Source organism: Frieseomelitta varia, unplaced genomic scaffold (assembly GCF_011392965.1).
Source record: "Frieseomelitta varia isolate USP_RPSP 00005682 unplaced genomic scaffold, Fvar_1.2 scaffold_506, whole genome shotgun sequence".
Classification (NCBI taxonomy): Eukaryota; Metazoa; Arthropoda; class Insecta; order Hymenoptera; family Apidae; genus Frieseomelitta; species Frieseomelitta varia.
In genome coordinates, this window is record NW_025110264.1 from 125,831 (window position 1) to 139,894 (window position 14,064).

General features: G+C 44.6%; 1 protein-coding gene across 1 annotated transcript in view; it reads right to left on the bottom strand.

The window, feature by feature from the left end:
* Positions 1–7,895: 7,895 nt before the first annotated feature.
* Positions 7,896–14,064, bottom strand: part of LOC122533214 (protein groucho-like) — a 37,235-nt gene continuing 31,066 nt past the window's right edge. The window contains exons 7-9 of the mRNA XM_043662707.1: positions 13,609–13,884; positions 10,505–11,108; positions 7,896–9,008 (exon numbers count right to left, since the gene is read on the bottom strand). Of these exons, the coding sequence (XP_043518642.1) occupies positions 8,901–9,008; positions 10,505–11,108; positions 13,609–13,884 (988 nt within the window). The 3' untranslated portion in view covers positions 7,896–8,900. The remainder of the gene's footprint in view (positions 9,009–10,504; positions 11,109–13,608; positions 13,885–14,064) is intronic.

The window sequence follows — 14,064 nt, forward strand, 5'->3', positions numbered from 1 at the left end:
CGTTGGCTGCGCGTTTGTTTCGACACGCGCGAGCAGCTGCCACCGTGCGTGGCTGTAGCAATTTTTGTCGTTGCATTAACACGGCAGAAAAACAACCGCCATCGGTGGCTCGCTGCGTTTTCATGGGCTCGCGTCACCTCAGCTGTTCGCGGTTTACACAGGCCGGGCTCTCGCCGAACTCGCGCGCATATACATACGTGCAACGTGTGCTCGTGTACACACTCGTCTGAACGCGCTCGATCAACCGGTGATATTTGATTTTTGTAACCGAAAAATCGAGAGATTACTTGGAAACTTTTAAACTGCCGCAGCCAGAAAACCGCTGAAACAGTGATTCACGTGTAGACGCGCACCGGCTATAAACTGTGTGCCTTTGGTGTTAGGATTTTTCTTTCTTTTTTTTCCAAATTCTTCTGCATACAAATATATCCATGTACATCGCTGCCCGAAAATCTTAAGATTTTTATTCGTGGATTTAAAAATTGCATGTGTTTTACGATACATTTTACAGATCTTTTGTCTTATAAAGTATCATTTCCATTTTTCCAGTTTTGAAACAAATATAGTACATATTTTCTGTATTAATCTAAAAAAATATAATCTTATACATACATACGTAGATACAATACATAAATGATACAATATATAAATTGTTTTTCTTTCAAATGCAGATCCACAATGTCCCAATTTTTAAAATTTCAATTTTGAGACGTAAACGTCTCAATACCGTTAGTTTCCACAAAATGGAAAAAAGCAAATCGAAAAATGTTGAACTGAAAAGATCAAGTCGGTGTAAGCAATTTAAGACTTGTTTTATATGTTAAAAAACAGAGAATATTTCGCATTACCCAGTGTGGAAAAATTAGATGCAGTTTGGTAGTAATCGGTTACTACTGCAGCATCGAATAAGAAAAAAACGAATCCAAAAAAGGTCTGACAGTGCAGTAGATTAATCGATTCCATTCCGAACGGCGATTCTTAAAAGGTCGAATCGTTCAGATCGACAAAAAAGGAGTCCCAGTGTCTTCAGCTTCTTCCAGATAGATTCGTGATCAGTTCGCAGAAAACGATCCTTTTTTTTCCGTTCCGTTCGACTTCTCAACTTCCCCGAGAATCCTCGACGATCTTTAATGCATGCAAATCGGCATGAATGCCGAAGATTTTCGAGCTTTCTCCAACGATGCGCGGGATTACGTAATACGCTTCGCGCGACATTTTCTCAAGAAACGATTTACCAAGCAAGCGTAATAAATAATAGGAGAAGAGAGGAACAAGTACAAGGACCAAAAGAAATATAAGAAAGAAACATTAGAGGAAAAATATAAGATAAGAGAGAAAAATGAAATGAAAATTTCAGACACATGAATTTGTTTTGCGACACATATAGATTTAAGGATTAAATATTGCAATTGAGCAGCGGATTTACATGCATTTACGGGGGATGCTAGTTTTCATTCATAAAAATACAGATTTTTATAAATATTTTATTTTTTATATTCCACGTGTTTTTCTGCGTCTTCAAACTTCTCATAAAAATAAAACTAAAAATCCGCAGTCTAGCGATGATCCTTAACGCGCAAAGATACCAAGAAAAACAGATACATACAAATCCACGGGAATCTTCGCGGACTTGATTGAACGTCGAAATTCACAGCACGAGGGCACGTGTCTCGATTCCAGCAGTCCGGAGACCAGTAATTTTCTCCTGCATCTCGCTTTTCACGCGGACAAGCGTACATATTCCCGCTGCGAGCTGCTCTCCCGTGTTTGCAGATATCATGGTCCATCCAAGAGAGATTGCAGCCACAGGAGTAAGAACAGCATACCGACCGTATAATAGTCTCATCCTAGCTAAAGGGGGAAGAGAACAGGCGAGGAACAACTACACACGCACACACAAGCGTCGAATACGGTAATTCGAATTTCTGTAATTCGAAAATCTCCGTTAGATCTTGGAAGGAGATCGAAGGCCTCCGCAACTCGGAGATTTTTAGTATCTCTTTCAAGATATCTTTGTGTAAAACACGAGATCGTCCACAGTTCGAAGACTTTTCAGTTTTCTCCCTGGAGGACTCGACTCAAAAGATTTCCAATTCATCCCTTCGAACGGTTCCAGGTTCGAACGTGTGTATTATATACGAATGCCGTTGAGAAGGAAGTGAAAACGCGCGGGACAGAATCACACGTGACAAACGATACGAGGGCTGTCGCAGAGAGAGCATCGCGAGAGAAAGACGAGGAGGAGATCAGCGGAAACAGGAATACCAGACGCAGAAGGTAGTTCGTTAGCGGCACGAGCGAGGAGGACAGAGAGCTGGATGGAACTGGATGGCGTGGAATAGCGGCGTCATAAGGGATGAACAGCGGCAACAACATGGGGAGGGGGAGGGTGTGGAACGAGGAAGATCTCTATGCAGAGAGACGGGAAAGAGACGGGGGATAGAGACACGTTGCCGCGTTTATTAGTGTCCAATTGTGACGAGAGAGGCGCGGGGCAACACGAAAGCGAGCGCGTGAACTCGCTCATTTGCGTGCCTGTTAATTTGCCACGTTTGTGTGAGCACGGTGCCGCGCCGCGCCGCGCGGCACGGCACGGCACGGCACGCACAAGCCAGTCCTCTCGCCAACCGACAGAGAGAAAATTAGCGCTTTGAGTGTGGGTGCCTGACCGCCGCCTGTCGGCCAGAGCCCAGCTCTCTCGGCCTCTCCGGACCCTGGGCTTGCGCCCGCGTCGCAATGCGAGAACGCGCGGTGAACGCGTACGTGCGCGTCAGCTCGCGTACCAACGCCTGGGTGGTCCCCTGCGGTGCGCCGGATAAAAATCGCCCGACATTCGACGCCTCGTTTTTTCTCTTTTCCTCTCTCTCTCTCTCTCTATTTTTTTTCGTTTTTTTTTTTTTTTTTTTTTTTTTTTTTACCCTTTTTCCCCTTTTTTTGCAACCTTTTGTCCCTTTTGTTTCTTCTCGCTCGTGTGCGCGCGTATCGTATTGTATTGTAAATGCTGTATGACGAGAGCTGCGATCTTGTTCACGGGTTTGCACGGACACGTGTACTACGTACGTCGATGATGAAGGATAGCTCTGCTTCGGTTATTTCACGGAACTGAACGATTTTTGGTTTTCTGCGTGGCTGTTTTTTTTTCTTTTTTTTTTTTTTTTTTTTCTTTCAACTTCCATTGCTTCAGCGCTCTTTAGACTCTCTCGCTCGTTCGTCGCCCGCGTTGTCGTCGCCGTAGTCGTTGACTCGTGCTACTTGCTGGAGTACGAGTTGCTGGCGTTCGCCCGATTTAAACTCCGTCCCCGATTGGCGGAATCGACGCAGCGCGATCGAAACTGCGGGATCGAACGTTCCAGTTCGAATGGAAGGTAAGGTCAAAAGAGAAACCGGAAGTACGGAGAGTACGGAGCCGTGACAGCGACGACGACGACGAGCGTGGGCGGCGACGATCCTGCGGGGTTTTCGTTCGACAAGATTCGAAATGGTTAGACGATACGTGTGGCGCACAGATGTACGTATGTGTACGTACGATAATAATAAAACTGTATAATATCTGTATATGTAATTACATCTGTGATCTTACATGGTGTAAATAAAGAAAGAAAAAAAAAAAAAAAAAAGAAAGAACCAACTAGACACGAGAGGCAAAAAAGATAACGCGGGTATTATAGAAACTAAACGACGACACGTGTGTGTAATGGGAGATTGCACTAAGTACGCGAGATATAAAGGTAATACACGTAAATATACAAATCGATGTAACACCGGAAGGCTCGATGATTTTCGTTGTAGCACAAACAGGTGGATCGAGTTGGAGACAACGAGTTGGGTTGACGGATTGGCGGTGTCCGACCGACGACGAGAAGGCAGAAGAAGGGGTCGTGGGCGTGTGAGCGTACAATATTTTGGAGCTGATATACATGTACATATATATACATATGTATATAAATATATATATATATATATATATGTATATATATATTCTTTTTTTTTGTTTTTTTTTTTTGTTTGACTATTTGGGGCTCGGAGGAGACGGGTACGTGGGCAGAGAGACGCATTTTACTTGAGTAGAGCGTGCGCACGCTGATTCGCCACGGCTATCCTCGTTTCGTTTGACTCGCCCTGCGGATTATCACAGTTTGGATTTGGTCACAGGTGGCACAAAAAACAAGAGAATCTTTTTTCAATTGAAAACGTAAGGCAAGAGAAGAAACAGAGAAAGAAAAGACGAAAATAGATAAAGACAGAAAAAATGGGCCAACAAAGCGTGTGAGACACGGCCGGGATCGGCCGATGGCTAATATAATTAGGTGCAATATAGTTCTCCATCTGTTTCTCTTTTTTCTTTTTTTTCCCCCCTCTTTTTTCTTACTTCTGTTATTCTGTTATCGTCTCGTTTCTTTTTTTTTTTTTTTTTTTTTTTTTTTTTCAATCGTTTTAGTATGATGACGTTTTTGGGATGAGTGACTGGGAAGCATAAGTACAAAAGTTTCAAGTGTTCAAGTGTCTGTTGGTGGAACTATTTTGAAAAAAAAGTTTATGTAAATTCATGGGATGATATATGTATCTATGCAGCTGGGTAGATTTAGTAAAAATGTGACTATAGGCAATGTTAATATAGAGGAATTTTTTGACAATGATTGACATTACTGGTTTTCTGAATTGAAATATTGTACCTACGGTAGAGGATATATCTAACGTTTTACTAGAAAAGGAAATCATCTTTCATCATTTTCTTTCTACTTTAAATGTAATATACATGTGAAAAAATGAAGAAGCGTAAGATCAAATGATGCAAATACACGATCCTTCAAATCATTAAATGGATCGAATGATAGTGAAACGCACGCAGAAACGATGAATAAAAGATACGGCTGTTTTTATCCTACAAGTAGCTCTTCATCGTTATCCTCAACTCATTGTCAGTCTTTGCTCTATCATTTATTTTCATCGAATACTCGACAAATATTTACTTTTGTCCGTGTATTTAACCTGTGCATATAAGACAGAAAGAAAAAGGAAACTATATTCTATCGATAATATTTTTGAATTTGAGAGAAAAGAAAAAGAAAACACAAACACGCAGTTCACACTTGATATCTTGTGCACGCAAATATTCAAATTACCTGCAACAAACGAAGAAGAAATCGAAGCGGAGAGCTTCCTTTAAAAATAAAATTAACTCTGAACGAACCTTTCTTTTGAAAACAACACACACTTTTTGAACAATAATCCTCCTCGAAATTTCTTCAGAACAGATTATATTTATAACGTACGTACGTGGAACATTTTCGAACGTGTGTTCAGTGCGCAACGTACACCGATCTCGAACCTAAAATTTAATTCTAAAACTGGTCTCTCGGACCTTATCGAAAAGCTGTTGAAACTCGTCTTGATCACCGGGGTGGTCCGGAACCGAGTGAGAAATCGGTAAAGCGTAAAAGACACGGATCGAAAGCGATCGGGCGTGGAGAACGGCGGGAAGCGTTTTCAGCAGTCAGTTTTGTTACGCCGTCGGTTAGCCCCGGTTTGGAAATCGGTGTGGAAACAGCGAACGAGGGATGGAAGGCGTGACGAACGCGCGACACGGTGCACACACGGGCGTAAAAGGTAACACGGGTTTCCGCGAAATTGGACATCGACGCGGAGCGTAATAGGGCAGAGGCTCGCGGGCACGGATAGCTCAAGTTACTGGGCGGCTAACGATCCCGAATGATAGCGGTACGGCTCCACTTATTACGCCGTTACCCGTCCGTTTTTACGCGTAGAATGGAGATTACACGGTGTCCGGGCACGATCGCGATTACGATCACGATCGATCAAGCCGTCGCCGCGTGTATCCATTTCTGGAAACGTGCTGGCGCACAACCACGTATATATATGTGTGTGTGTGTGATAGTTGACCGGCATTCGCCGTTCGCACGCGGAAAATGGCGTTTCTAAAACGAAATAAAACGAGTGAGAACCGTAGGGCCTCCGAGCAGAGGGAAAGAGAGAGAGAGAGAGAGAGAGAGAGAGAGAGAGAAGCGATCACACCGAGGCGGGGGCCGGTCGGGTCGATTAAGTCGTTACGCCGCGTTTGACACGATCGAACGGGCGGACTGACTCCCTGCGCTTGTTAATCCTCTTACCGCAGAACAAACTCCATCGGTGTAGACGATTAAAGCGATGACGCAAAGGAGAACCGGGGACCAGCCAGCTGAGCCATGGAGAGAAACGAAGGCGTTGAGTAGCGGATAGCGAGAACAACCGGCGATCTCCTGTACTCGCGCTGACATAAACGGACGGAGAAACGAGCGAGCGCGTTCAACGGAATAAATAAAGCTGCTGGCTCGCTCTTTCCTTCCCGCCGTTCACCGAATTAACCGTAATAACCGATGCATTTAGCCGCGACATTCAAAACTTGTGCACGAAATACCTACCATCGCCGTTTCGCTGTCCCCGCTCGCCCTCTCCCTTCCAGTTTTACCACCGCCACCGGCGGAACTCCATCCGTCCTGTCGCGCCGCATATCATTACCATGCAAATACGCTTGGCGTGCGGCAAAGCCCGTGTAAAATCGTTCCCAAACCCCCCTCTGGTTCGCCCCGTGCCAACCCCCGCCACCAACGGCAGTATTCATCTTCCTCCCACGTTACGTCAGTCCCTTTCGCCCGTTTCCACCTCCCACGCCCGTTTCCACCGTCCACCGCCGATCCCACTTCGCACCAGCTACCCAGTCACATATGCAAAACGTGCCACTATTATAATAACATTACGCCGATGAACCTTCCATTGAATATGCGCTCCGCGATCGTGGATTGCATCGCTAATTATCTACCGGGTGGCGTGATTCGCACGGGGCTCTCTCTCTCTCGGGCCGATCGCCATTTCCAACGGAAACGTCTCGCGTCGAGGCGCACACCGTGCGCCGTGCGCGTCTGTGTTACACGCGCGTGCTTCTTCTTTCTCCGCGTTGTTTTACTGTTTATGATCGATACCGACCATCACCCCCCCACCCCCCTCCTCCTCTTTCTACGCGTCGGCAAAACGTGACCATCGCGTTCGCGTTTACCGCAACTCGTTTCCCTCGTGGAGGTCGAGCGCACGAAACGCGACGAACGAAATGCCGCCGTTGTAACGTGGCGTCCGGCACGTATGTACATGCATACATACGCGCGTGCGGTTGCGTTATATTTTTTTTCTCTTCCCCCCATTGTTACTTTTTTCCCTTTTTTTTTTTTTTTTTTTCCATCGACGAAACGGTGTCGTAATTTTCGCGACACGATACGCCAGCGTTGTGACTAAATATTGTTGACGCCACGTCGCGTACTCTCTCTCTCTCTCTCTCGCTCTCTTTTTCTCGCTCTGTACCGGTGGTGGCTCTTTCTCTGGCTCTCTCGACGCACGTTGGCCGCCGTTGACACGTTTATGGGCACGGTGGCTCCGGGGACCAGGGCCGCGTGACGGCCCTTGTTTTATATTTTCAGTGACGGCCGCCGTGGCACGCGTTCGTTAGTCCGCTTCGGCCGCTTTCGAATGTTTGCGGCGCGAAGTGGTCTCGCCGCGCGTTCATCGGTTTTTATATTACAACCGTGGCGAGATAATATTTGCCTGCGATTTTTGCTTCGTACCTACCATTCCAGGGTGATAACCTGGCGCGCGCGCGCGTTCCTCCTACACGGGGTTATTTTTTCCCATCGAAACTCTATTCCTCGATGTTGTATATTTTTCCCCTTTTTTTATTTGGTCCAAATCCCCTCCCTCTCCCTCCTCGTTTTCCCGTAAATACTCGTTTCTTCTTGTTTTTGTTTTCCGTTCGTTTTGTTTTTCCTTTTTTTTTTTTTTTTTTTTTTTTGTCGATGACGGTTCATAGGATTGCAGAGGATTGAAGGGAGAAAATGAATCGGATCACCGAGTTCGTTATCGAGTATCACTTTTTATTTAATCGTCTCTCGTCACGATTCTGTTATTATTCTCTAAGCCAGACAATATTTACAAATTTTTTTTTCAGTTTCTCGTGTGTTTATGTATCTCTGTATGATCGTGTATGTGTATGTACGCGTTCCTCCTCTTTTTTTTTTTTTTTTTTTTTTTTTGTTTTTAACCGTTTTCTGTTACTCGCTTTCCGTCTCACTTTTAGGGGACGTAGAAAAATATCATAGTATACTTAAAGATTGACGTGTGTATATATAGTATATATACATATACATACACATATATGTAAAATATATGCATATATAATATATATATATGGACGTATATACAAAATGTACAGGGGAGGGGGCGAAAACGCGACGTGAATGCCAGCGTTTGTTTTTAATCGTACGCGCCATTTTGCCGTACAAAATGCTGGCTGTACGCGCAACGAGCGGAACGAACTGTTTGATTTCACGTGTCAGCTGCTTAAAAAAGGAAAAAAAAAAAAATACGTGCTCCTTTCTTTCGCGAAATCTCCACCGTGAAAACGACGATTCGCCGCGGTAGCGAAACGAATCCTCCTCTTCGTCCTCTTGTCATGAATTTTCAGTCACGTGACCTTCGGTAAGCATTTTTTTCTCTCGCGAAACGTCGAAAGCCGTGGCAGTCGATTCACACACATTCCTATAAACCGTTCGAACGCTACGATTCAACCGCGATTCGGTGATCACAATTTCTAAAAAAAAAAAAAATCACTTTGCACGCGTGTCTCTGTCGCTTCGCCGGCTTCGTTCGGCTCGTTTTCTCCTTCCTCTTGCACGGACCCTTTTCTTCACAAAGAGTAACAACAACAACAACAATAACAAGAACAACGGCAACAAACGTCTCTCGTAATATCGTAATAAGAATTATGTACACCCACGCTGGAGAAAAGAGCCCTCCGACTCGCCGGATGAATATGTCCGTTTGCGGTTTTCTCGTCGGTCGTTTGCGGTTTTCGTCGTTCAATACATAACCTCGTAGACTGTCGCCTTCTTGTCGCCTGAACCGGTAACGATGTACCTGTCGTCGGCCGATATATCGCAGCTGAGCACCGATGACGATTCCTTCGACTGAAATCATCACAAGACACATCCCCTTCGTAAGGCAAGCGACACAGAAGATTTACCTTCCAGTTCTTGTTTCTCTTCTGTTCGAGAAATTATTTCGTCGCCGAAAGAAATCGAGCGAAAAAAGTTCGTTCTTTTTTTTTTGTATATTTCTTTTGCATTAATTATCCGTGACGTCGTACAATTAGAATTTGAAATCTGTTTCTCACGCGATGCGTATTCATCGTCTTATTAATGCTAGAAATAAGACGCAAATTTAACTTGGAAAGATCAACAAACGTTTGGTTCAGATTGGTAATTTCTGCGCGAAATGTTCTTCGTGTCGAATCAGGAAGAGAGTGTTTGATATTCTATAAAATTTAGAAGACATCGATAATTCAGAACATGAAGGACACGTGAATTGAAGAAGTAGCCGGACTTGATAATGAAGAGAATAGCGTTTTCACATGTACTTTGCCTTAGAGATAAATTAAAATGTAATAAACTTCATGTTATATCGCATTTCAGTATTTTTCATCTGACAATGTTAACAATGTTATACCCGATAAACTTTCGTTTGCTTGATTGCTTGTGTTAAAAAAAAAAAAAAAGAAAAAACCTTAAATCTACAAGGTGTTTTGTAATTTGTGAGACCCACTTCGGGATTGTACGCCTAAAAAAATAATGCAAAAAAGTTATATAAATATGTCTTCGTTTATGAGATATAATGAATTTTATAAACAGAGCAAACTCTAGTAAGCTAGTTTTAGTACCAGGGATGGTACATTCAATTTTCATAATAATGATAATTGAAATGAAGAAATCCCACATGTTACTGTGCATTCAAGACATCAACATCAGTTTAGTTTAAACGTATGGGCAGGAATAATTGATAAATTTTTAATTGGACCTTTTTTTCTTGATGGGAAACTAACAGGCGCAAAGTACGTTGATTCTTTGAGCACGCGTTTACACGAAATATTAGAGGAAGTTCCAGTCGATATTAGACTTCGTACGTGGTTCATGCATGATGAAGCTCCGCCGCATTTTAACCGAGTGGCTAGGCAATTTTTAAATCAACACTTTGCAAATAAATGGATTGGTCGTGGAGGTATCCTATTGCATGGCCTGCTCGTTCTCCGGATTTGAATGTGGGGACATTTAAAATCTATTGTACACGCAACATGGATTGAAGAAAATGCTGAAATACTACGAAATAGAATAGAGCAAGGCAAATTCGAGAAACACCAGGAATGATAGAGAGAGTAACCAGATGAATGACAAGACGCGTGCAGGCTTGTCTTCAAATGCAAGATGGTCATTTCGAGCATCTTTTGTAAAAGTAATTAAAACAGAAAATTCATGATATCTCATAAACGAAGACAGACAGGACATATGTATATTTATATGACCTTTTCTCATTAGTTTTAGGCGTACAATCAGCTCTCGAAGTGGGTCCCACAAGTTACGAAACACCCAAACATTTGTAACAGATGAAAATTAAGAAAAGTATTACTTACTTGGAATATGGACGCTCCGTAAGGCGTGCGCCACGCGTTCAGCAGGTTGTCCTTGCCGGTGGAGACGAACCACTTGCCGCAGGACGCGAATCTCAACGACAACACGCAAGACTCGTGCAAGTGGAGCTGATATTTGTCCGGATTTGAGGCGTGCAACACCTCGACGTTCGAGTTCTCCATGCCGACGGCCAGCCATTCCCCCGTGGGACAGTAGCCGAGAGAGAATATCTGCGATGTGAAGTCGTGTTGCTTCAGCTGTCTGCCCTCGCGTAGATCCCACGAGCGCACCGTGTTGTCCAATCCGCCGGTCCACAGTTTCGAGCCGTCGGCGGATATGTCGATGCAGGATGCCCCGTCCGTGTGACCTTGGAACTGTCTCACCAGAGACTGATTCTGAAGATCCCAGACGGCGATGCTGCCGTCGCTGCAGCAGCTGAAGCAGACCTTCGAGTCCGGCGAGATCGCCAGAGCGTAACAGGCGGGGGCGGCGGAGATTAATTCGGCCTTGATCCTCGGCGTCGGACTCGCCAGATCCCAGATACTCAGCCGGCTAGCTTCACCACCGACTATCAGCGTTCTGCCATCCGGTAGCAGTTTCACTGACCTGGGCACGTCACAACGTACGTTTCGTTATATATAGTTCAGGTGTCGTCTCTCTCGAGCCTAATTCTGGATCATTCTCAGGTATTTTCCATGAAGGATAGTTGTAGGTTGTGGTTGAATTATTGGGATGATTGGAGCTTGGACTATTTTGAGATATATTTTGAACCGATGGTTTCATCGAGGATGATACATGATAGGTTATCGTTCAGGTCTTGATGTATTAGGAGATTGGATCGTTTTGAAGTATTTCGAATCGCTGGCCCGATCGAGGGAAGGTTATAAGGTTATCGTTGAAGTCGTATTTTGAAGTATCGAGTGTTTTTAATCAAATGGCTTGATTGAGGAAGGTTAAAGTCCTGAGATACTGGAGTACGTTAGACTCGTTCTTGACACTTTTAATCTGGATCGTTTTTACGATTTGATCGAGGAAGGTCGCGTTTCGAGTCTTGGCAAGTTCATCCTGGATCATTTTGGCTTGGATTGAATTTACTGATCTAATCGAGAAATGTTTCATCTGTCTCGTTGTTAGCTCGAATCCAAAAGCACCGTTGGTTACTTTAGGCACAAGCAACGATTTTTTTCAAATTCCAATTGACAGATGAAACTCTCTGCGAGAAGAGGAAATTGGGCTTTAAATACTCTCCCGTTATGTCCTATCGCGACAGAACTTTCAGAACCGTCAAAACCAACCAACATCGTCAAACGCAAAATCACTTTGTGAACTCTCGGAACGCAAAGTGCGCCATACAGAGATCTCGGCAATTCGAATTTGCGACTTCGACGGGCCGAAAAGTCGAGCATAATCGAGAATAATGCCGCGCTGAATGAAAACGCTGGCGCGAAACTGTTGGAGCTCGGCCTGGAGAACGAGGGACGGGTGGTGGCGTCGCGAGTTCCAGCCGTTTCGCTCGGTTTGACAGGGTTTTAAAAGTGGTAATCATTTTTACGCGGTGGAGCGTGTCGAAATCGGGCGGACTGCAGCGGCCGTGATTAGCAACTGTGACCGATGGCTCATAAAGTACCTTTTAATGCAGAAGAGGCATAAGGGGGGGGGGGGAGAGGTAGGGGTTAGAGCATGCATTACCGGACGAAATGTATTAAATTTACCGGTGTGGCTCGGCGTGGCTGCTACGTTCAAAAAACGCGGCCGGGGACTTCAATTACCGGGCAGCGTATCGCGGACATTAACAGTCACGTACATATATATATACCGGGCGCGATATTATACGCGGGGAGCGCGGCGGCCATATTGCCCGGCACGTTAAAACGCGCATCCAGCGCGAAATGTATCGTGAAAACGTCACGCCGCCGCGTTTGTTCTACGCGAGCCCGACACACTTCGCCGCGATTTTTCGAGCGTGACCGTGCGACGAATACGTCGAATCTCATTATATGTCGACGTTCGCCTACGGCCATCTTTCTTTTTTCGCGGCGTTCCGCTTCATTCGCTTGATTCTCGCTCTGATTGCCGGTCTTCTCTCTGGCTCTCGCGGCATAAAACGCGCGGATGGCTTGCGTAATTTTCGCTCGCGGTGTCGCAAGGGTGTTCGATAAAATTGTTCGATTCGAATCGGTGGTAGGCATTTGGCGATTGCCTTTTTTAAACGATGTCATATTTCATATGGGTATGTGTGTCTATCGGGTCTGGCGAGCATCGTCTGTGGTAGAGCCGGGACGAGTTCGATGCCTGAAGCAATTAAATTCGAGGTAAAAATGTGTGGGAAATAGGTCAGCGCGCGTGTAACAAATTATTTCGTAATTAATGTTTCATGGTGTATAGAAACGAACGCGGCGCGACAGAATTTGAAATTTCCAAGCAGAAATGTTATGTTAAAATATTCGATTCAATTTTGCACGAGTATCGACGATTGCCAAGGGGCAAATTTTTTTTTAAACAGAGAACCTCAGCGAAGAATTCGCAAACGTAATGTAGTCGAAATGAGCGATTTATGATTTTTGTTATTCATTGATATTTAATAATGTGAAACAGTGCGTCCTTATAGGTTTAAATTGTATAAATAAAAGCTTCTATTGCGAAGATTTTCTATCTTTAATGTCGTTCCGATGGAAATTTTATGCTTTAAGAGCCGTTTAATTTTAATTCTAACGTTAATAATAGAATCCAAATGTTCGTTCGCCAATCGATAAGAATGTCTCTTATATCTTCGATCGCTTCGACGTTGCGCTGGCAACTGATTTGCGGACCATAACGAGCGACCAAGCCGTATTACAATAATTCGTCGGTACGATATCATTGGATAGAAATTGATTGAGGAGTAATAAATTTGTTATTTGTTTTGCCCGAGTTATGCTTAAATATACTTAAAACTGAGAAAATATTGCAGTATCGGGACAACAAATTCCAGCGCAAGAGGTTAAGTTAAATAATAAAAAATTAAATACACGTATGTATATTCGTACGACACGTGTACGTCAACTCCAGGAGATGTTGAAAGGAAAAGGCGGTAAGAAAAATAAAAGAATCGAGGAGAACCACCGACCTGATATAGTTGTCAGGTTGCAGACAGTCGAGCTGGGAGACGGACTTGGTGCTTCCTGTGCCTGCTTGACCAATGTCCCAGACCTTGACGCATCCCTTGCCGCCGGTGTACACATATTTGGTCGGATTGGAGATCGTGACAGCGCACACGACCTCCCCGTGGCTGAGGGTATTAATTTGCCGCGCATGACGCGGTATCCCTTGTCCGCTGAGCGCATCCGGTGGGAAGGGCACCGGCTGCATCTGGCCCTCGCTCGACACGTGGAAGCTGTACGCGCTGAAACATCCAGAAAAATGCGACTCGTGCGGTGAACACGCGTCTGCCAAACCATCCGTTCGCTGTTCCGCTCGCTGACACGCTTCGACGCGATCCAACCATCGTTCGAAACGAAAACTAGAGAAGTTAATCGACGGACACCGGGATTTTGATCGTCGAACTTTGACTCCTCTTTTTGTA